This window comes from Caloenas nicobarica, chromosome 18 (genome assembly GCF_036013445.1).
Source record: "Caloenas nicobarica isolate bCalNic1 chromosome 18, bCalNic1.hap1, whole genome shotgun sequence".
NCBI classification, from domain to species: Eukaryota; Metazoa; Chordata; class Aves; order Columbiformes; family Columbidae; genus Caloenas; species Caloenas nicobarica.
This window is the reverse complement of record NC_088262.1, coordinates 99,487-123,565: the sequence shown is the minus strand read 5'-3', so window position 1 is coordinate 123,565 and position 24,079 is coordinate 99,487. Positions and strand designations below refer to the sequence as shown.

Here is a 24,079-nt window from a genome sequence, read left to right as displayed (position 1 = left end):
AACAACTAGTTGTGCTTTTATTTTTCCCCACTGGAGAGTGAAGGATGAGATACCTCAGAGTTTTACGTGCCTTCTTCCAAGGGAGATTCTGAGTACTTTCATGGAGTTTAAATGGAATATATGGACTCCTTAAATGCTTTTACTTAGCATCTCTCTTAAAGCGTAGGATTTATTTTCAATCGTTTTTGAAGTATTTGTACCACAAAGAACTCTCTGTAACCATCAAGATTGTGTAAAACAGCCGCACAGGTGGTATCTTCCACATGAAAGTACATAGCCACTTCTAAATGAAAACTGTGAGGATAAATTAAATATCCTTCCAACTTCTAAAGGCCTGCTAATCAAAAACACAGAGGATTCTTGCAGGTGCATCTGCCCTCAGATTATGAATACACTTTTGAGAATTACATAGCAAAAGCCAGAACTTTTATTATACAGGGCATTGTGCATAGAGCTCAGTATTTTTCTTGCTTTTATCCTAGCTCTCATAACAGACCAAGTCGCAGTAGCAATTCTCTTCCCATGTCAATACAACGTATTACTTAATAAGAGAAAGTGTGTGTAAAAAAGACTTGTGGAAAACCAGTGATAGCCAAATGAAAACATTTACCTTTAAAGAGACGAAAGACGTGCTTTCTGTGAGCAAAGTAACGAATGCCTTCTCTTTCTTCCTGTATACCCTAACTGCTGCATTCTGACCATGACTACCAAAATCCTTCAGTGAAAATTTTAGTACCACGACAAGGTCTTCAAATGTTTGCAACTGACAATGCTCTTTGTAGGTACAGAAACTCCTTAAAAAAAAAAAAAGAAGTTACACCGAGTAAGGATTCATTGTAAGTAAGTTACACCAAAGAAGAACAGAAGTTATTATGAATGTATTTACACAGTTGTTAAAGTACACAAATACAGTGGCAGTACAAATGAAGTGCTCTGACTGGTTTCCAATACACAGGTTTATATAGACAGTCTAACTACTTTCTGTATGATGGAATTTAACTATTATGAAGGAAAAAAATTACCCACAAGTGAGTACAATTCTAGAAGTCTGCAGTCAACTTTTAAGTATAGTACAGCAATCTAATGTTTCAGATACAGAGAGAATAAAGAGGCTGCCTTTGTAATTCCCTCTAACAGCACATTATTAACCACAGATATTTACAAGGAAAGCACAGTGAAGTGTAAAACTGTTCAAATGGTAGTGCACATTCCTAAAATACTGAAGTTTATAGTAACTGAGGAAATAATTCTCTTATGCAAACCTATCCATGGATCAAACTCTTATGCTTTTACACTACACTCTCTGCTAACACAGGTTTCCCCAGTCAGACCCAGAGCACACACAGGCAAGTAGCCAACGTTCTGGAAACATCCAAAGAGTGACTAATACTTAATACGTGAACTTTTGAGAGGGGTAAAAAAGAATATGCAAACATTGAAACAATAAAAAATACTCTTCATAAAACTTTGAAGACCAATAAGCCTTTAATTTTTTTTTTTTCCCAAGCAGGGAAGAATTTCTCATAATCCCTGTTCAAACAAAATCTCTGAATATACTTTCATTTCCAACGTGGAACTTCCCATTACTTTAGTCATAGTAGTATAAACAGTACTTCTGATACCGTTCCAAGCACTGTGAAGACAGAATATCTATTTTATGAGACTGGTTACAGCAACAAACTTTACAAAGAATCTCCATATTCCATAAGCAACAGGTGCTAACAACATCTGCAACAGTTTTTTGGACAACCCAAGCATGCTGAGTCATTCATTCCCAGCTAATGATTCTGGGCATACTCGGGTTGAATACGGTTAAGAATTAAATATGGTATGCACCTGAATTGTAAAAATTCTCAGGACTTCACAGCAAGAATTTTTTTTTTTTTAAGAATTTAATTTTTGAGACCTGGCATGAAACAGAAGGCCTGATTTTTTTTTTTCTTTAAATATGTAGATACTGAACGCAATGTGCAAATTCACTGAAGACTCAGTAGCAACGTGTATTTCCCACTTGCAATATCCTCCAATCTAACCAGCCTCAAACTGCAGGAAACAAATTTTTTACCAATAAAAACAATGTTTGAAACCATCCATTTACCCAAACGAAGCAGAGAGATAGGACAAGCTTTCAAATTCTACATCCCTCAGATACCAGTGTCTTTCATTTTTGTCCTTCATATTCTTCACAAAAAAGAGACATCCATTATCATAATCTCTACTATGCTTAGACTCTCCTGCAGGGTATTCTTCTCTTTTATGAAAAAGAACGAGTATTAAAAATTCCTTTGTGTTACACAGAAAGTTAACTGTTAAGTGTGAACGAAGACAGCAAACAGCGAAGTAAAATTCTAACAGTTTTAAAAATTTCATGAGAAAACTGTCTCAGTCAGAATGAGACTACACAAATAAGTAAACAGTTTAAATAAAGTCAGATGGTTTTGATTCATTTACATGTTCCCTGCAGACTAATTTTTTAAACAATAAATTTCAAGTCATTGTCTTTAGTTCAGGTTTGTTTATAGTCTATATTTTTAAATCAGACAAAAGCAAGAGTTCTTTACAGAGAATTAAGCCAATAATCTTAGCAAAATGATACAAAAAACTTTCTTAAACCAAGTAAAAGATTTATAGTTACAGTAGAATAATAAAAAGGGGTGCAGTCGGCCGCCCGTGGGGGGAAAACTGAAACGACCATCCAATAACAGGCGGTCAACTCTGTAAACCATCTTTCTTTTCCAGCCCTGTTACCACAGGGTTCTCTTAAGGTCATTGGGTTTCTTGCAAAAGCGTCCTGCAATGGCAGCTGCTGGAGTCTGTCCATGTTCCTCCAAGTGCCTTTTAAGTCACATGGAGAACTCCAATTGTAATGTTTCCGCTCTAGTTTAGGGTATTTTTGCTAGTAAAGCCATTGGTAACGTAGGAGATCAGCCATGCATTATCTGCCCTCCATGGCAAAATAATTTTCACCGGTGCACTGCAGACTGGAGAACACTGGTAGTTACCCGAGCAGGAATCTACCAAAGCCAAAAAACAAGACAACATCAGCACATATCCTTCCAGTTAACATACAAGTGGCTCTCAATATACTTGTAAATAATTTGTTGCCAAAAGTGTGTGAATCTAAAATCCTATGAGCTATACAAAGTTTTGCACCCACCTGCAGCTACGAGAAGTTCCCTGTATTTCCTCCTTTATTAGTAATTAACATGGGAAATTCACCTTTGCAGCCAGAGGGGATGTTTTGAAGAAAAGGGAACAGAGCATAAACATGCACAGAAGAACGAACCAGATATAAACACTAGTAATGTGTAGAAATACACTCAATGAGTAATTAAGTTTGGGGGAAGAAAAAAATCATAATAAGGGTTGGGGGGGCGGAAATCAATGGCTTGTCATTTTCATGGGACATTGTATAAAAAGAGACATCATTAATTTCCACAGATTGACCTATTTTGGCAAGTGTAACATTATTTCAATACTTTCACTGTGAAAGTGAAAACCACACATCACTGCAATTTAAGAAGCGAGAAACGTCTAAGTAGCTGAATCAGTATACAGTATTAATTTCAGATGCAAACAGCTACAAATAGTAAGGCATACAATAAAGGTCAACCGATGCAGACACAACCCTGAGCGGACCCGAATCTGCACGTCTCCCGCACACAAGCTCTCCAAAGCAAAGCTTTAGGTTTTCTTTTTTTTTTTTTCTTTTCGACTACAGTCTGATTTAAATGTTAAGCTGCCATTTACAGCTGGAGCTTTTTAACATTACAAACTGTTTGCCAAAGCAGCTTGTGCACAGTCAGCCAAGCACACCAAGCAGGAGGAGGATAGACGGAAGAGGAACAGCAGGATTCTTCACCAACGAGAGACAGGATTAGTGCAAGCTTGGGCTTCATAGAGAAAGTGAGGCAGCAGATGGAGTTACACAACAGAATTCATTAAGGAACAGAAAATTCTCACAGCTTTTTTTAATAAGAAGCAAAGAAGCTCCTGAAATACTTAAGAAAGCATCTATCAACGTTCAGATTCCAACTGAAACTTGTTATTTCCCTGACTAAACCTGTTATTGCCAAAAGCAGAACAGACTAAAAAGCCAAAAGCTGCGGACAGAATGGGAGAAACTTCTACTGCACTGAACAGTGGAAATGAGTTCTAAACAGCCAAATCCGAGTCTGTCTACCTCCAAGATGCTCATGTTCAAACTATTCTCATTAGTATGTGAACATTTAAAAAATATAATCTGAATAGTTCTGAGTATTTTTAAAGTGGCAGCTCATAAAGAATAGAGAAGAATATAAAACAGTGAAAAATGGATACGGCTGTAGTAGAACATTCCATTCACTACAAGACACAGCCTCATTTGAGTCATATAGTTAATTGAGTCTTCATACAAGTATTTTGCTGGTTTTGAATGGGTGACACACTGCTGCGTGAACATCCTTGGAAAGACAGGTAATTCTTAAACAGCTAAAATTTAGACTTGGTTATTTTATTTTATTGTTGATGCTTGAACAATTTTAGGGACTTTGAGTCACTATTTTTTGTCAATTCTGCCTAAGAGTTCAAGCAGAACAGCAGCAATAATTCAACTTTTGGAAGGACATTTACTTTTAAGTTAGAGAAAAAACAATGCTCCATCAAGCGCCTGAGCAGAAGGCACAGGTACAACTATGAGATAACATGAGGAGAAGAAGCAAAGTCGGATGCTTCCAAAGATTTTTTTTTTCCCCACCCCATCCAAAGTTTTGGTGTCTAATGAGAAGCACTCACCCAGTGCTGCCTTCCAACGAAAGGAGACGAGCAGCTACTTGCCATGGTGTTCGAAAGGAATGCTATTCTGAGGTAGGGGAAAAGACAGCAATTTGTAACAGTTCCACTGCCCCGATATATAAAGATGTCTAACAAATATCCAGCCTAAACTTGCAGCAGCAAATGTATCTTTTGAGGAGCTCCGATTTCCGACGTCTACAAGACATTTCTATCATATTAAGAGATACATAAAAGGAACAAATCATTATTCCTGAAAGAAAGCTGAACGGGTCAGAAGAACAACGTAGAGTACGATGCCTATTAAGATGGATAAATGGAGGAAGATTTGCTCATGAGGAGATGGAAAATGCAGAGGCATTTGAAGTATGTTGGTTTATCCCCAGGGACGTGGCACAACACTTAAGTTGTTCAATGCCAATGCTGGCTACGGTCTTCTAAAAACTTCTCCTGTCAAAGAGACTTAAAAAAATATTTCTTTGTGCAGCATTCTAGTCTTTTCTTCCAACTATGGAGAGAATATCTCTACAACCGGCAGGAATTATGCACAGCTTTGACTGTTGGATGCTGAACATGCTACATTCAGGAACAAAAATTAAACAACTTAACTGTATACCACGAGCAGTCAGATCAAACCTTCTCTGAAAGGAAATGAAGGCTACTCACCCACAACTAAACCCCCGAGACGATCACTACTTTCATGGTGCAGTTTGTGCAATGTGGACCCACAGAACTGATTTCAAAGTAGCGTTTACTGGAATACTCTTGACCACCTTTACTACGCTTCTTAACGTTTAAAAACTGACCACGTAAAGGAGACTTAGTGAACCATTCACTCATAGAGCTTAAGAGCAGAAGGATCTTTTAACAGCTTGTATGATTTTCTGTCCAGCACGGATCACAACTCTTCATTACGCAGAGATCTGTCATACACCTGAATATACTACTTAGAAATTAATCCAGTTTTGATGCAAAGGGGACAGATAATCTGCTTCTTTTAGAAGTTGTTTCAGTGGCTAACCGCCCTCACTTAGACCTCTGTTTTGCTTTTATTTAAATGTGAGTGGTTATAATTTTAAGAAATAGGTTCTTCACATGTTTTCTGCCTAAATGTCAGTTCATGTTATAATCTAAAATACTACACCAACTAACCCAAGGTGACCTCTTACCTTTCAGACGAACTGAAAGACGTTGATTTGAAACTCTTGCATTGTAGAATCTGTTTTCCCAAGCTTAATTTTTATAGCTCTCCTCTGTGTTACTTACAGTTTTCCAACAATTTAAGATACTGAGAACTGAACTGAGCACAATATTCTAACACCCGCCTCATTAATGACATGAAATAATCTCTCAATTTCTGTTCACTACTGTATCAAGGATGAAATTACGCCCTGTCATTATGACATCACACGAACCTCTCCAACATCACACTTAAAGCCTCCTCAGTCGTCACTTACCACAGATAAGACTGTGCTGGTTAGACTGAAAGTGAGTTAATTTTCTTAATGCAGCTAGAAACTTTTGGTTTTTTGTAGCTAGCATGGTCGTTGTTTGGATTTAGTTTGAGAGAAGAAGATTAAGACCCCAGGATAGAATTAATGTTTTTCTCCAATTAACTTTTTAGTGGTTTTGAGTCGGAACAAAGAGAACGTAAGAACTTATTGTTATCTTAGTTGCTGTCTGGGCTCTCTGTCTGCATGTGTGAGGAGGCAGCTAGGAAGGGGAGCATGGACGGGACAGACCTTGACTGACATCCAGACTGATCAATGAGAATATTCCACGCCACTAGCATCGTGCTTCATATTTAACTAGAGTCGGGTTTTCCGGCTAGGGAGACCTGTTCCGGTTGTGCTCCGCGGCGGTCGAGTTCTGTTTGCGAGTTCCTTTAGTTCGGCCTTTTGCCGTTCTGCTGTTTTGCAGAGGCCTCTGGGCCTCTCTGCCTTTGTCTCTCCCTCCCTGGGATCAGCTGTTGGGACCAGGTGCTGCTTCCTGGGACCGGCTGCTCGGTGCGGACGGAGTTTGTGAGGAATTGCATTGAGTATCTTTTATATTATATTTCAATTTTATATATATCAGTAGTAATAGCAGTATACTAGTATTATTTTGTTATTTTAATAAACTGTGTTTATCTCAATCCACAAGTTTCTACCTTCCCTTTCGATTCTCTCCCTTATTGGGGGGTGGGGAGTGGGCAAGTGGCTATCGTGGTTTCGATTGCTAGCCGGGGTTAAACCACGAAAAAGACGATTGGCTCCACTCCTTCATCCTAATCAAATTTTGGAGTACTGCAGTACGACGTATTTTATTTTAATAGGCTTTACCTGACTGTTCAACTCTCACTAATGTTTATCGCTGTCAAACATCTCACAACTTGCAGGTTTTTAGTGGTTGCATTCACTTCCATATAGTCGAGAAAAGTATTGAATAACACGTGCCATAGAATTTATTATAATAATAATAATTATATTATAATTAAACATATTTGTTATTTAATATTTAATTTCATTAGAAACACTTAATCTTCATGAATCGTTTTGTAGAGTTGTTACTCCAACAAACACTCATTACTCAGTGTTACAAAGTGCTAGTCTTTCTAATGAGAATGACTTAGGTACTATGTGGACAACACCCTGGAGGTGGGGAATATACATGACACCTATTTTGCAATTCTTACCGATTACCATTTTTCTAGAAGTGTTAAATTTCTCTGAGAAGACCCATTTTCCATAAGAGAATTTTGGTTCACATTATCTACATTCCCAGCCTTAGTTTTCAGTTTTGGTCTGAACTGATCAGAACTCATGTGGGAAAAGAGAGAGATAAAAATGTGGAGTCATCTTTAAGAACTCTACTTAGAGGTAAGTAGCTTTCATTATTTCTTTGAGTAACCTCTGCACATTTCCATTGCCCAGAATTTAACAAGCAGTAGCCCTTCCTTTAGATGATTAGAGGTAGAGATTACAGATGCAGCACTGCCTTGCCAAACCAAGGCACCCAAATAAAATAACAAAATTAATTTATCGAGTTATAAACAACAACTCTAACGAATGTGGTTCTTAACATAAGATATGGGTAGATCTGTATAGCAAACTTTAAAAGCTGCTTTCTACCAGGAATACAGTCTAAGCACTTTCAGAAAAAAGAACAGTGGTAGTATATTTACTTAAGTCTGACAAAGGAAACTAACACACTTGGAATGGGCATGGACAAACAGTGGCTGTTCTGTACTTTCTCCAGATAAGAAGTGGTATGGATGATTTCCTATATTCTTTACACTTAGCCAATCAAAATTCTCCTTAATAACCCTGCCATGTGAGTTCAATACTTCAGGTTTTCCTCACTAAGAACAAGGTATAAAGATAATGGGAATCCCATGGCTTTAACTGGTAACCTGATTAACATCTGAGGATAAATTGTGATTATGGAAGAACTACTTTAACATTATGAAGATAGTAAGAGTACAAGCTATGAAAATTTGCACCTTGAGCCTGACTGCCTGCTATGGAGTGAGAACTGGGAAAATGAAAAGAGAAATTTTCTCTCATGAGCTCAAGGGGAAGTGTTATAAAGTCTAAGTAAATTTCTCTTGCCTTTCAAATCCAAGAGGTCCACAGGAAGCTGTTTAAATTACACTACAGTTGCATGCTATTATTCAGTCATCATGAGTGGATACTACCGGTGGTTCACTTCCTTGGTAAGAACTAAACACAGACAACAGACGATGAGTTATTAATTCTAACAAACTCAGAGAAGATCCTGACTAGGCCGCTGCTGGGATTGTAAAGAGGTCAACCGAGTGATCCCATACATAGAGCAGAGTGTTAAAAAAGGCAGGTATGGAAATGTGCCTTTACTATGGGCCCACACCACAAATTATAGATCTGGATATTCAAAGACTACCCAAAAAAAGCCACGGTCCTACACAATCTCAGAGTATTCCCATTTTACAAGTTTGGCAGAACCAAAACGTACCCGCAAACCCACCCGGATTACGTGTACCTTACAACGTTCAGAAAAGCGTCCTGTGCACACTGAGCTACATATCAGTAATACAGCAAAAAAATGAAATATATACTCTCTCCTAACATAGTCAAGCAACATCACTGCACTTATTTCTGTTACTCCCATTAAGTATTTATCTGGCTGGTAACAGATTTGCTCAGAACACCAGAGACAAACCCTGGGCATACACACTTTACCAGGAAACCATCTTTACATTTGAGTAAACATTCAGGGGGAACTCGGCATCACAGCCTCACAGAACAGCTGAGGCCAGAAGGGACACCTGGAGATCATCTAGTCCAATACCACCACCCACAGCGCAGCCAGCTGGAGCGAGCCACTCAGGACAACATCCAGTTGGGTTCTGAGTAATTTGGAAGAGGGAGATTCCACAGTCTCTTAGGGCAACCTATTCCAGTCCTTGCCCACCTTCACAGTAAATAAGTTTTTTCTTGTGTCTAAATGGAATTTCTTATATTTCAATTTGTGCCCACTGTCTGTTGTCCATTCACTGGATATCACTGAGAAGACTCTGGCTGCACCTTCTTTACATCCTTCTATCAGGTATTTATTCATATGTACAAGATCCATAACTACGCACAGTTCTACCCTCTTTGTTTTCGTACTGTTTACAAACTTCAGCCATACAAGATTTCAACATGAGAATTTCTGGTGGCAAAAATTGTAGGTCAGTGAAAAATTTAAGCTGGCAAAAACTGCCACAAAGCCAACACAGAAGACCTCACCTGTCTCCTATTCTTGTCCAGTCACTTCTGCGCTCCTGAACTGTTCATCCCCTCTGCAAACACAAATATTTGTGCAGCTATATGGTGAAACAATTCACTCAGCTGAAAACCAATAAAAAAAAATCCCACTTCACTTTTGTTACAGTAGAATTGTTTCTCCAATCCAGTTCACCCCCAGTCTTCATTAGAGATACCAACTTGGCCTCCATCTAAAAGAGAAATCCCTCTGGTTGCAAGATTTTATATATAAGAACACATACTCCCTGAAATAATTAATTCTGCCAATTAAATTATGAAGCCAAAAGGAATTGCGGTAATTTTTGTTAATATGCTCCATCAATGAGGAATAACATGAGTCCACGGCAAAAATTATGCAGTTAGAATCACAGAATGTTAGGGATTGGAAGGGACCTCAAAAGATCATCCAGTCCAATCCCCCCGCCGGAGCAGGAACACCTAGATGAGGCTACACAGGAATGTGTCCAGGCAGGTTTTGAATGTCTCCAGAGAAGGAGACTCCACAACGCCCCTGGGCAGCCTGTTCCAGTGTTCTGTTACCCTCACTGAGAAGCAGTTTCTTCTCAAATTTAAGTGGAACCTCTTGCGTTCCAGTTTGAACCCATTACCCCTTGTCTTACCATTGGTTGTCACAGAAAAGAGCCTGGCTCTATGCTTGTGACACTCACCCTTTATATATTTATAAACATTAATGAGGTCACCCCTCAGTCTTCTCCAAACTAAAGAGCCCCAGCTCCTCAGCCTTTCCTCACATGGGAGATGTTCCACTCCCTTAATCATCTTTGTTGCTCTGCGCTGGACCCTCCCCAGCAGTTCCCTGTCCTTCTGGAACTGAGGGGCCCAGAACTGGACACAATATTCCAGATGTGGTCTCACCAGGGCAGAGTAGAGGGGGAGGAGAACCTCTCTCGACCTACTAACCACCCCCCTTCCAATACACCCCAGGATGCCATTGGCCTTCTTGGCCGCAAGGGCACAGTGCTGGCTCATGGTCACCCTGCTGTCCACCAGGACCCCCAGGTCCCTTTCCCCTGCACTGCTCTCTAATAGGTCATTCCCCAACTTATACTGGAACCCGGGGTTGTTCCTACCCAGATGCACGACTCTACACTTGCCCTTGTTATAGTTCATTAAATTTTTCCCTGCCCAATTCTCCAGCCTGTCCAGGTCTCGCTGGATGGCAGCACAGCCTTCTGGCGTGTCAGCCACTCCTCCCGGCTTGGTGTCACCAGCAAACTTGCTGATAGTACACTCTATTCCCTCATCCAAGTCATTGATGAATATATTGAATAATACTGGTCCCAGTACTGACCCTTGAGGTACTCCACTAGACACAGGCATCCAACTAGACTCTGCCCCATTGACCACGACTCTCTGGCTTCTCTCCTTCAGCCAGTTTGCAGTCCACCTCACTACCCGACCGTCCAGACCACACTTCCTCAGTTTAGCTGTGAGGATGCTGTGGGAGACGGTGTCAAATGCTTTACTGAAGTCAAGGTAGACCACATCCACCGGTCTGCCATCATCTAGCCACCTCGTTATGTCCTCATAAAAGGCTATGAGGTTGGTCAAGCATGACTCCTCCTTGGTGAAGCCATGTTGACTGCCCCTAATGACCCTCTTATCCTTGATATGCCTTGAGATGGCACCAAGGATAAGTTGTTCCATCACCTTCCCAGGGATGGAGGTGGGGCTGACCGGTCTATAGTTACTCGGGTCCTCTTTCTTGCCCTTTTTGAAGACCGGAGTGACGTTTGCTTTCCTCCAGTCCTCAGGCACCTCTCCCATTTCCCAAGACTTGGCAAAGATGATGGGGAGTGGTCTAGCAAAGACCTCAGCCAGCCTCCTCAGCACCCGTGGGTGCATCCCACCTGGACCCATGGATTTATGGATGTACAGATTGCTTATTTGCTCCCTAACCCAGTCCTCATCAACTAAGGCAGACTCCTCCATTGTCCTGACTTCCTCTGGGGCCTCGGGATACAGGGCTCCTCAGAAAGAAGTCCAGGACAGCATTGAGGCACGATGGAAAAACCCGCAGGTGACTGCGGCAGTGCTCTAACAGACTGCTGTCCCAGCAACGCTGCAGCGTGCCGACAGTATGGGCGATACCCCATTCTGTAGGTGACTGAAGATATGCTGTACGAAGCCAGGCCACACACTACTTAGGACAAGTATGTATGAATACCTTGAAAAATGAATGTTTCAGCTATAGCATAAAGAGTTAAAAACATATTTAAACATTGTTTGCAAATCTTAAATAGAAGCATGACTAAAATCTCTTTGCTAGGTCACCGTGACCAGTGAGGATGATTTCAGTGCCGACTACAGCTGTGAATCATTACCGTTCATCCTCCTGTCACCCTCTTCAAATGAGCCTTCTGCGACCTCGCCATCGTTCACATATGTGGCTTCCCATCTGCTCTGAATTACAGCACTGAACTGCGACTTTTCTTCGCTTTTGCACCTTTATTCGCCTTTGCACCTTTTGCACTTTCTGTTCTTCACCAACTATTTCTTGTCTATTCTGCACTAATATTCTCTGCTCTGTTGATCTGGAAACACGGGTCACAACTGCCTCTAACTTACTCTGCTTCCTCATTGATAACAGATACAAGAAATATAATGATTAAAGGATCTAAACACCATAATTGCAGATAAAAATGCTCTATCTCTAGGATTTTGCATTATCTCATACATCAATTACTGTATTACTTTGAGTATATTTATTCTGTGCTTATTGTTGCCGAGGTAAAAAAAAAAAAAAATTATTTTTCTTCACAGTAGTCTACAGCCACATCGCAAACGTTCAGTGAAAACATCAAGTATTCATACGAGTCAGCATCATCTGCAGAACCAGTATGAAATCACATCAATTAGCTGTTATGTTCTTTTGGCAAATTAACTTCATCAAATCACCCTCTTTTTTCCATTACACAGAAAGATTTTTTTACCTGCGAAGTTGACATGCGAGAGGTATCTTGTCGGCCTGTTAAGTCAGATGATGAGATATTGACTGGGGCACCACGATGCAATCTCATACTCACTTTCCTTTCTCGTTCCATACCAGACACTGGCCGAGGAGAGGTGTTGGCTGTGAGAAAAAACACGTTAGATTCTCTTAATGAGAAATGGGATTATAACACGGTCACTGGAAAAATTACTCTTGTTGTTTGCATATAAAACTTCCACAGAGTCAAACAAGAGAAATCAAGGCCTTTGTTTTACATTCACAGAAATCTAAGCAGCAATTGGCAGGTAATGAGCACATACAATTAGCTTCAACCTGCTGAAGAGCAAGGGGGATAAAAACCAAACAAAAACCCCAAACCCTGACCAGAGACAAATACCACTCAAGCACCCTAATTCTAATTTCAAATTTCCAATGACCAGGAACAAACTGCAAATTAGAGTAGTCTACGAGGTGCATCTATCCAGGTATTTGCTTACTTACCAGCATGTGAAGTTGGGGTAAGAGGAGTAGGAGGAGCTGCGTCTTGCGTTCCTCTCAGCCTGCCAGAAGCAGTGGAGGGTAATCCACGTACAGCTGGATTTCGTGCATGTCTCAATCTTTCCTCTCGTTCTCGCCTTTCACGTTCAGCATCTTCAGCCGCTCTGCTTGCACCCTGTGGGCCAAGACTAGTGAACAACTTGGGGGATTATTGAGCCTACGACTAAATATTCCGATAAAGATACTGAAAATGAAGAACTGGATAAGCCGTGAAATGAAGTTAGCTAGGGCATTTATTATTTTGTTAAACTTTCTTGAGAACTGCTGTAAATTTTGTTCACACAACTGCTGGGATAGTCTTCAAAACGCTAATGTACACACATACTGTTATGGCAGCTGGACACCTCCCCAACAGTTGCAAATGACCTGTGTTGAAGAACAAGGTGGGAGAAAATAATTCTGCAGCCTAGCCTGGTGACTGCCCTGAAGCATGTCAGAAGCCTCACACATTTAAAACCCTGTAACTCCAACTAAGTTGTCATTCAACCCCCATCTCATAGCTCCTGTACCTCCTGCCTTTCCTTATTTCCTGATCTTTTTTTTCTAGACAAGAGAGTTTCCAGGAGAAAAAAGGCAAGACGATCTTACAGTATCGGTTAAGGTACTCAAAACTGACAATATAGTAAAAAACCAAAAAAACCCAAAAAACCCCCCAAAAAACCCCAAAGCAAACCCAAATCGTTTTAGGAAGCTATGTCAGCTACTCACAAATTTCAGCATATTCCAGTCAAACACATAGTCGTAGGAGAACCCTTGTCGGTGGAAGAGGTTTCTGAACAATTGCCTTAGATAGGAATAGTCCGGTTTGTCATCAAAACGCAAAGAACGGCAGAAATTCAAGTATGTAGCAAACTCGGCTGTAATACAAGAAAGCCTGTTTTTTCCTTCAGCTTCACATTTGCTTTTTGTAATTCTGAATCACGAAAAAACCAAACAACCGCCACAAACCCAACAAATAGGGAATCTCCTAAACATAATTAAAAAATAATGACCTAATACTGAAGGCAACACTATAGCACATCTATCAAATCAACCCTGAAAAGTAAATTATTTGTCTATCACGCAGTGGGCACAGATCTCATTTGTCAACAGCAGAGAGGACCCAATATTAGAGTTCTTTAACAAACAGTTGGGGGTGGGGAGGACAGGCTTCAAACTACAGTTGAGCAAAGGAAGGATTATTTTTTGCCTTTCTTTGCTTTGAATATATTTAAACGCAATTTCTTGCAGGACATGGAACAGCATCTCTTTGTTGTTAAGTCACATAAAGACTTATGCCTGCTACCTCAAGACACGCAGAAACTAGGGGACCCGTATAAATTTCCCACGTAAGTAACGCTACAATTTTAGATTTGCAACTGTCTGAACGCCTGTTCTTATACGGCACGCAAAAGATTAGTTACACGGCAAAAAACTTAATATTGTTGTGAATTCAATGCGCCAGAGATAACTGTAGTATCAAAATAACAGCTTTTGAATTCAAGCCCTTCTGGCTGAAATAATATATTAATAAAGTACATTAAGAAAGAAATTCCATGAAACAGCACAAGAAAAGTTGATTAGTCTTCCCTCCTCTTAACCCCAGAGAAAAAACATAGTTAATGAATGTAAAGGAACATATATGAAATGACATTTGAAACACATTGAAGACAATAAGTTTTCATACAACCCTAACAAAACCTATAGTCCTCATTATTGTACCTAGCTGCCAAACCCAAAAGCATGGAAGGAATAGAGACAGAACTCTTCGTGGAATACCAACAGTGTTCTCTGGTAACAGCTAATGTTAACGAGTTTTAAAACAGATTTAAGTATCTTTTTGCAGGGCTCAAAAATGCCTAGTTATTACTGTGGTGTAAATACCAAACTGAGAAACAGAAGAGCTTTGAGGCATAATGCTAGGATATAGGAGGGTTTCTTATGCCTCTCAAAGATGCTGACCATCAACAGGCCAAACTGGATGAACCTGGAACGACAATGCTCAGTTGAAACAACGTCAAGAGGCGCCTCTGACGATACAATCCAATTCATCCAGGAAACAGAACCCACACATACGAAGAAATGGGTAGTTTCTCAAAAACTCTTTGTTAGAGTTATCCAGCCAGCACAGATGCATGCACCACAATAAACCTCAAATCAGATGCACCAAGCTACCCTTCAACTCAAGGGCACTGCGATGATTGTTTACTAATACTTAAGACAAGGGATAATTAGAAACAGTCTGTGAACACAAAGATCCCACTCTTGAAAGCACAGTATCTTTATCATGGACGTGCCCAGCCATGGAGGGGAACGAGGGAGGGAGAAAAAAAAAAAAAAAGAGAGAGAGAGCAGTAAAAAAGCCTGGTAGAATTCAGTGTAAAGAAAAAAGAAATACCACTAAAATACGAACGTGTAGGCCTAGCGCCACAAAAGAGTAACTTACAAGGATATCCTTTACACAAAACCTCAATGGGTGTAGACATTTTCTTTTCACTGATACGTTCATATTTCTGCCTCTTTGTTGCTGCTTTCAGTCCCTGCCAGGGGAGGGAGCCCAGGTTAAAATACATCAGTACATAGCCCAAGGACTCCAAGTCATCTCTGCGAGATTGCTCTACAACAGCATAAAAAAGTGCACTCATTAGGTTTCATTTTCTAATGGAAAAACAAAAGACTGTGCAACAAGACTGTCACAAAAACCCCTAGAAACACAAGAGAGATCTGAGAGTTACTATGCCCACGATAAACCCATCCAATACAAGAAAAAGCCTATTACCCTTGCAGTTATTAAAAATGTGCTAATTCCTGAGAATTACAAACTGACCAAATCCCACCCAATCAAGACATCCAAGGCCAAGCATGCTGCACTGTTAGTGCCAGAAATAGCGGCTGTCTTCTATGCCTCCATAAAGCAACACTGAGTTGGACTCGATCCTGGTGGGTCCCTTCCAACTCAGGACGTTCTGTGATTCTACGATCTACTTGCATTAGAATTATGTGCATCAATACTTTTACAGTTTCTATTTATTGCTTTCCCCAGCTCACCAATTCCAAGATGAGTGTTAATGGATGCATAACGGGCAGTTCCTGTTAAGTTTTTATTTTCACGATACGGAATATGTTGGTGAGTTCGAGCATCTCGATACTTCTTTGCTAATCCAAAGTCTATTATGTAGACAAGATTGCCTTTCTTGCCCAGGCCCATTAAGAAGTTATCTGGCTTCACGTCTCGGTGGATGAAGTTTTTAGAGTGAATATATTCAATACGACTAATCTAAATACAAAGAAAAAAAAAATCATCATTGAGAGACTGGACATTCGCCTTTCTTCTTATAAAACACTGGCAACACTGTCTTAATGCTAAAAGAATAAACTTTTTATTGTAAGATGTAAGGGCACCAAAGAGAACATAATTTAAAAGACAACAGATAAACCTTCTCTCCAGCTCTTTCCTTGTACCTGTTTTAAATTTGTTTCCAAAAACTTCCTTGGGAGGATTTCTTCGTCTTTGAGCAGTGCAATAGGTGGTCTGCAAACATAGCAGGTCCAGTTTTTGAAAATTAAAGTAAGACTTTCTAAACACTTTTGATGGGACACTTTATATTTACAGAAGGAAAACTAGTTTTGAGTCTTTTATCTAATGATACAGCCTATTCACCTCTAAATTACAGAAATAAAACGCAGTTGTTACGATCTCTCCATAAATTTTAATATCCCATCATTCTGCCCTCTCCAGATCAACAAAGCAGGCTCCTACCATTTGGTCAGCGAGCAATAGGACTGTCTTGAGGCTAAATTTCCGTGAACAAAAATTGAAGAGATCTTCAAGACTCGGTCCCAACAGCTCCATCACCATTACATTGTAGTCCCCTTCAGCTCCACACCACTTAATTGTGGGAATACCCACTAGAAAAAGGGAAACAGTTTATTCAGTATAACAACTTGGCTTATACAGTTAATACACAAAAATCTTCAAGGCTCTTAAGATGAATTTAACGGTCATTACTGTGAATGTTTGTATCTACAGCAAAGCTTAATATTTTATGCTACTCTCAGGCATTCTGAAACGATAAGTTCGATAATTTCACAGCACAACCAGTATAAAATTATAGCAACAGAGGCCTAAAAATAGCCATCTTCCTCTTCCCCAGAAACCTCACAGCCTTGGCGTTTAGCGTGTAACTTGAATGTATTTATAGTGTTTTTGCTGGATTTGAACTGCAAGCATTTTACAGGTATTAATACTCATATAATCTCCAAGATGGCAATAAGGAGCAAATTGGAAGTCTGAAAATACAAACACTGACAAACCACAAAATATTATTACTGAAGAAGGCCTTAGAAACTAGCTGTTTAGTTTCAAAGCCTACAAGGTCACTGTAAAATACCTCTCTTCCATTTAAATTTGTAATTAATTTTCACGCTTGCTTCACGCTCTTGGATTTCCTCCAGTTCCATTGTATTTGTTGGTTGGTGAATCTCAAAGAAAGTAGCATTGTTTATGAGAGCCATTATACATTCAGCTTGAGAGAGCTAAAATTAGCCCTGCTTTATGAAGAAACTCAGGAAACTTGTTTCACACCAAATGGTACATAGATTTGCTCGCATATTTTGAATTAAACCTGTATATAGGTAGCCTTATTCAGAATTTCAAATGCCTTTACTCTGAGTTAATTTTATGCATTTTGGAAGTGCAATGGTATAAATCACCCATTTTTAACTCTTACTTTTACTTGATATGCATTATTTTTTCCTGAATTCCCTTCACAGAGAAACCCTCATTCGGATGGAAACTTAACCTTCTGCCTCCTACCTCCACAGCATCCATCCTCAGAAAGAACCCACCATCAATCACGGCCTTAGGAAGCATTTTACTCTGTGAAGGCTATTCAGGTTACCTACAGGTGGCAACTGAATGAGGCAGGAATTAAAAAGTAACTAAATACAAATACATATTACCATCCATTTCTAGATGTACGATCACTGTATTTTGCATTTGAGATACAGCATGGAATATAGTCTTTATGTGACGTACAGCCTCACTTCAGAAGAATTCAGGGAACTATGAAACAAAGGCAAAACTTAACTAAATGAAATTTATGTCCCAGAACTGCAAGGGAATCTTATATTTGCGGAGTTCCAAACTACGTGAGTTATCCTAGCAGAGTATCACACAGTAGGTCTGAAGTTGCTTCACTCCCATTCTCTGTTACTACTGCCATTTTGTCTTACAATTCCCACAGCAAGGAAATATTTTTAACCCATAAGAAGGAATACTAACATATATTAACAAAAATTAATCTGAATTTACTACGTTGAGAATTGTACTACTATAATAAGCAAGTCAGGTTTAACGTTCCAGAACAATTGCTACCATCTTTCACTGACCCATGAGAAACAAAAGTCAATCAGTATACTGACAGACTGGATCAAACTCTGTTCCACATTTCTTGAGGTTTTCAAATTTTAATAATTTGGGACCGTGGGCAACATTGGAGCATCTTAGCGGTTATCGTGAAGTTGGGTAGCCATGAATTTGGAACTGACACTCTACATCGCTCTTCACCTATCCTGCCACCTTTCCCACCTTCTCCTTATACGTCAAAAGAGATCTTAACACTTAAATACTTCCAGGTGGCAGATACATCAAAGACAAAAAACCAGTTAAACCTCTGAAGAAGGAAAATAATTTGCTTGCCTCCACCCTGCATCATTTTGTAGATTTTACTCTCAATGTGGAGTTGAGGATGTTTGGTTTTCACACATTCCAGCTTAATTGCAACCTCCTCTCCAGCAGCAATATCAGTTCCTAAAACCAGAAGAATTTAAAACATTGGTCAAAATACTTTTAAAGATGTATTTCATTTTTCAAGACTGAAACAAAGCAAATATTGACAAATTACTTCTCAATGACAAACATTCAGAGATTAAGTACCTTCAGCCATGATTATCTACAAATTGTTCTGAATTCTTAAAGATTCTCTCCAACAGACTAGCATTTTAAGTTACAACTACTAGACACTGTAACACAGGAAGCTAAAACTGCTGCTCTTCCATTAAAGAAAACCATACCAAAATAAAATACAGTCCATCTTCTGAGGGGTGTCTTTCCACTTCCAGTTTGTGGTAGAAGTGCTCAAAATGCAGGTTTATGGGTGTGGCGTGTATCCTAGCCAACCTAAGGAATGCTAGGAATTCAGATCACCTCCTCTTACGCCTTGGAAACAGAGACTACAATTTCCCTAAATCTCAGCATACTCCAGATTTATTCTGACACCTTACGATTTTATCCGGTTGGGAGGTATATGTTCAGAACCAAGAAACTGCTCTCTCAAAATAATTTTAAAAATCTCATTAAATTCTTGTTGCAGGAATCAAGTGACTGAAAAATTGGCTTACCTGTTCAATTTCAAAGTTTTAATGTACGTAGGGAAAAACTGACATTCTTAAAAAGAAACACCAGGTCAATAACATGTATACTCTCACAGCCAAGCAACTTAGGAAGTACAGGGAAACAGGAATTGGCAAAAGGAGATGTGTGACACTTTTTAGCCATATCACTGAGTCTCTCTACTTTCAGAATTTGGCTCTTTTCTGTGTTACCTCGTGATTTAGGATCATGTGAATGTATATCACTCGCTTTTGTTCTGATCCCCACTTTTAAAAGCTTAACTTGAGGTCTGCTGGCTTTTGTTTGGAAAGAAACAGTAAACGATCATTTTGTACTCACTTTCTCCAGGATGTTCAGAACTCTTTTCAGAGTTCAAAAACTCTTGTCATTATTTGTATACGAGTATTTTTAATTATCCCCCATTTCACGTATCTGTACCTTTTCCAGCTCCATAATGCCCTTTTTGAGAGTCAGATATAGCAATTTAGACAGAGATGCACAATTATAGCTTTTTTCTGCTTACCTCTTTTTTTCCATACACTTTTCTTTGACCATTACAGAATACTGAGCAAACATATACACCTAACTACTATAACTGCAAAATCTTTTTCCTGAGATTAAGTAGCTGCTTCAGTGCTTCTATAGTCTGCATCTATAAAGTGAGGCTGATTCAGGCTAGCAAAGAGAGCCTAACACCCCACACCCCAAAATGGGCACGACTCTTCAGTTCACAAGAAACTGATGGTGTACGGAATTATTTATGAGTCCACGTAACACAATGCTTTTTTTTTTTTTAGGTTAATAAAACAACTTTTTGTGTGTGCACACACATAGGTATTACAGCGGTGGCACTGGTACGGGGCATTTTTCTGAGTGAACACCAGGGTCTCTATTTATTAGGCATTTTACAATGCACCTTAAGAAAATAAAACATCTGAAGCTCACTGTAGGTACAATAAGCACAACTCGAGGTGAACAAGTGGAAGACACAAAGAAAAATAAGGCTGGCTTTATGTCTATCTGTCTCATCTGACTCCTTTGTAAGTGGCATAAGAGATGACCAGATCGCCAATTGCTACTTTGGTCACAGCACAGTAGCAGCAACTGGAAACTTTTCCATCTGTAATCTAAGGTTTTCACATTTTATGAATGTATTATTCTGGTAGACTTTAAATGAGCTATGGTGCACACCAATCCAGAAATCTGAAAGGACAGATCACCAGTACAAGGAGGAGAGCATTATCTTTTAACCTAATACTGACTTCCCCAGCCCAAACAAATAAAAATCTTGATTCTGACCCGCAGAAATCTGGACCTTTATTGCTTATCCCTACATTGACTACATGTTCTCCCCAGCACCACAGTAGCCAAGATCAAGCAAAATGTGGACAATATTATCTGATGGGTGATGAGCAACAAACACTTTTTTGTTTGTTCTGTTTTTAAATTAAACTTTTCCAATCCACGACACAAATTGTTGTCCAAGTATACTGAAAGACACATTTCTTTATACACAGCTGCAGACTCCTATGCTTAATTAGGGCAAAAACTGTAAGACCTAATATCAGTATGGGGTTCTGCCCAACACAGTGTTAAACCATTACTTGACAGACCACAGCCTTGATCTAGTAGGTAATTTCTTAGGATAGTTGCTCTTGGAATTGCAAAATCCTCTACCATAAGAAAAGCCTCGGAAATTATTTTAATTAGTTTACAACCCAAAATGTATTCTTAAGAAAAATAGACACATAATGCAAAAATCATGAAACCACAGTGACTGCAATGCCTTCATACTCGTATCTACCTGACCTCGTGGACTGCACAATGAAACAAATGCCTATTCTGATCTTCCCACGCCCCTTGTCCATCTTGCATACTATTTAGAATACCTGGGAATCCATTTCTTTCATATCTTCCTCTGGAGGGTAACTTCAGAAAATGTAGGTACACTACCTAAATTTTATTTTCTTTAAGTTGTTCACACTCATTTGTTTACAATAGTGCCTTACATTTCTAAATCCTGTCCCACAGACCTTGCCATTCTAAGCGAGCAAAGCTGGGGCCATTCCAAATTCCAGAAAACATATTCTGAGGTACGAAGGAGAACAGGAAAGAATATGAAAGAACTTTGAGAACAACAACAGAGTCATCGGCTCCATATTCCAACAAAATGATGAAAGAAAGAGAGAGAGAGAACGAGAGAAAAAGAAAAGTCCCTCCCCTCTGCTCTGGAAAGTCTTCAACACCCTCGTTGCTGAATTAATAAAAAAATACAGGGGGACTGGAAACGGGCAAAAATAATCAAATCTTCCTTTTCAGAGCACAAAACTGAACTGGAAATCTACACTGAGGTAATGTACAAATTCACTAAGGGCTCTCAGAAGGCACGTGTACTTAAAAAAATTCATGACTTCTGAAAGAATTGTAAAAGTTATTTTAAGGCACCTATATCCTACTGTACAGTCTCAACAAACACACAGAATTTTTTTTCTTCCTTTTTTTTTTTTTTTTTTTTAAGAAACCACACATTTCATTATCACAAAAAGCACAGATTTTGAACAACTCTGTTTTACCAGATAATTGTAGTCAAACCAAATGGGCCTCTACAAAAGGCTTCAATTCTTCAGAGACTGTAATTTTCTCTGGAAAAAGAAACCCAGGTCATCAGCTGGATCTTCCACGCATATAATTCTCTGCTAGTTACAGGCTCAGGAATGAGTAAGCCCTAAAAGTAAATCCACACTGGCTACTTAGAGACAAAAAAGAAGACGTCAAAAACTAAGGATGAGGAATTCCTGTGTAAAATGCAGCACGACAGTAGTAATAATATACAGAGAACTATTATTTCCTGTGCAGCTTAACTGTTGTGGGCTGTAAGCATCAAAAGAAAAGTGCCAAATAAAAAAAAAGTTTCTTTTACTTGCACTTTAAATTTATACCATAATATAAACTGATTTACCCGAGCAGTAGTCAAATGCTAAAAGAAGAGCTGCTCAAATCACCTAAGAGTTCTCAGATTTTAACTGCCGTCTTAATTTCCACGCAAAATCCCAATGGTAGCTAATGAGGATTTTTGCATAAGGGTTATCACCAATCTTCTCACAATAGTCTTCCATCTTTTATGCAAGCATTGGAGAGAGAAAGAATCATGTTCTCTGCCTCTAGACAACCACATGCCTTCAGCTAGAAACATGGATTTTTCATCAGGCATGTGATCGATATTACGGATAACTGGTATTTCATTATCTGTAAACAAGCAGCTTTAGGTAATGTTATTTTGGAATGCCAGCTGTGTGCTGCAACGTGAAACACTGCTGTCTAGAAAGAAAAAACACCTCCCATACTGCATACGCTACCAAACATACCACATGTTAGCTAGTGATGTCGTTTTTACCTTCCAGACCTACACGGTTAATCTACCTTATCACTGGCAAGTTTCACCTTTCCCCATTTTTGACTTGCTTTTGTAAGTTACCACAATTTTCAAATGCAGAGCACTCGTTTCTATGTGGCAGGATACAAAATTTATGTTTATCTCTATTTAACCCACTTCTTATGGATTGAGAGTTTGCAGAATATGTTATTTTAAAAACACTTGATTTCAAAACTTGTTGTAATTGCCACTGCCTGTCCTACTCAAAAGCAACAAGGCAGAACGATAGAGAGCTACATAAATGGACAGGCAATGACAATGCCAATCCTGCAAATTTTACAATTGCATAGAAATCGCAGTAACAGAATAAGATTTATGCAATAAGGCATTATTAAGGTAACAGTCCAGCAAGAGGGTAGCTAAACTATGACGATTTTTGAAGGATTTGAGGGGTTTTGTATCTGCGACCTAGTCATCCATAGCTGCTTAATATTTTTTAGGCCTCACGGGAGAAACACACAACCCTCTGACAGCAGTTTTTCCCAGTCCACCGCAGTGATATTTAACCCCGATACACGAGGGGATTTATACCCTTATCCCCCATTTTACAGATAAGAAAATAAACGGTGCCCAAGGTCACAAGACAACAATGGCAAGAGGCAGATAAATAAGACAGAATTCCCAATTTCCACACTGTCCAAATGAAGACATGATGTCAACAAAATATTAAATTGCTACTGCTGCGCCCCTGGCAACGTACTTGATATCAAAGGGCATCTCGTGGGCAGCAGCGCAGCCTGAGCTCCAGCCGGGGCGACACGAGGCCCCGTGGGCTGCCCCGGCCCAGCCTCGCGGGGAGCGGGCCCGGCAGCGAGCAGCGGCCCCCCGGCCCGGCCCCCGGCGCTCTCCACAGACCCGCCAGGTGCGTCCCCAGCGAGCCACCCCACGTACCCAGGTAGATGTCCCCGAAGGAGCCGCTCCCGATCTTCCGGCCCAGCCGGTACCGGTTCCCAACCCGTAGCTCCATGGCGGCAGCTCGGTTCGTCCGCGGCCCGGTTCTGTTGCTCCGCCCGCCCCGCCCGCCCCGCGCTCTGCTGCCTCACAGCCCCGCGGCTCCTGATGCCATCGCGGCTTCGCCCCTGCCGCTCGATACCAGTGGGACTGGCAGTGCCGCCACCGCGGCTCCCAGGGAGGATGGACGCGGATTCCCCGCACACCCGGCCCCTCAGCCGCTCCAGCCCCGAGCCGCCATACTGCGTGACCTCACTTCCCTGGCAACGGGGGCG

At 40.1% G+C, this 24,079-nt stretch overlaps 1 protein-coding gene across 3 annotated transcripts; it reads right to left on the bottom strand.

The window, feature by feature from the left end:
- Positions 1-395: 395 nt before the first annotated feature.
- Positions 396-24,055, bottom strand: CSNK1D (casein kinase 1 delta). 3 transcript variants are annotated; one of them, XM_065647668.1, is made up of 10 exons: positions 23,745-24,055; positions 18,728-18,838; positions 16,787-16,935; positions 16,075-16,303; positions 15,473-15,643; positions 13,756-13,904; positions 12,991-13,162; positions 12,491-12,630; positions 4,774-4,840; positions 396-3,014 (listed from the first exon to the last, which is right to left on the bottom strand). In XM_065647668.1, exons 1-9 carry the CDS (start codon positions 23,818-23,820, stop codon positions 4,808-4,810), a joined length of 1,230 nt encoding a protein of 409 aa, XP_065503740.1. In that variant the 5' UTR covers positions 23,821-24,055; the 3' UTR covers positions 396-3,014; positions 4,774-4,807. The 3 variants fall into 3 exon arrangements, with proteins under 3 accessions (XP_065503740.1, XP_065503742.1, XP_065503741.1); XM_065647670.1 differs by lacking the exons at positions 396-3,014; positions 4,774-4,840 and adding an exon at positions 8,977-9,571; XM_065647669.1 differs by lacking the exons at positions 396-3,014; positions 4,774-4,840 and adding an exon at positions 11,238-12,384.
- Between the last annotated feature and the right edge of the window lie 24 nt (positions 24,056-24,079).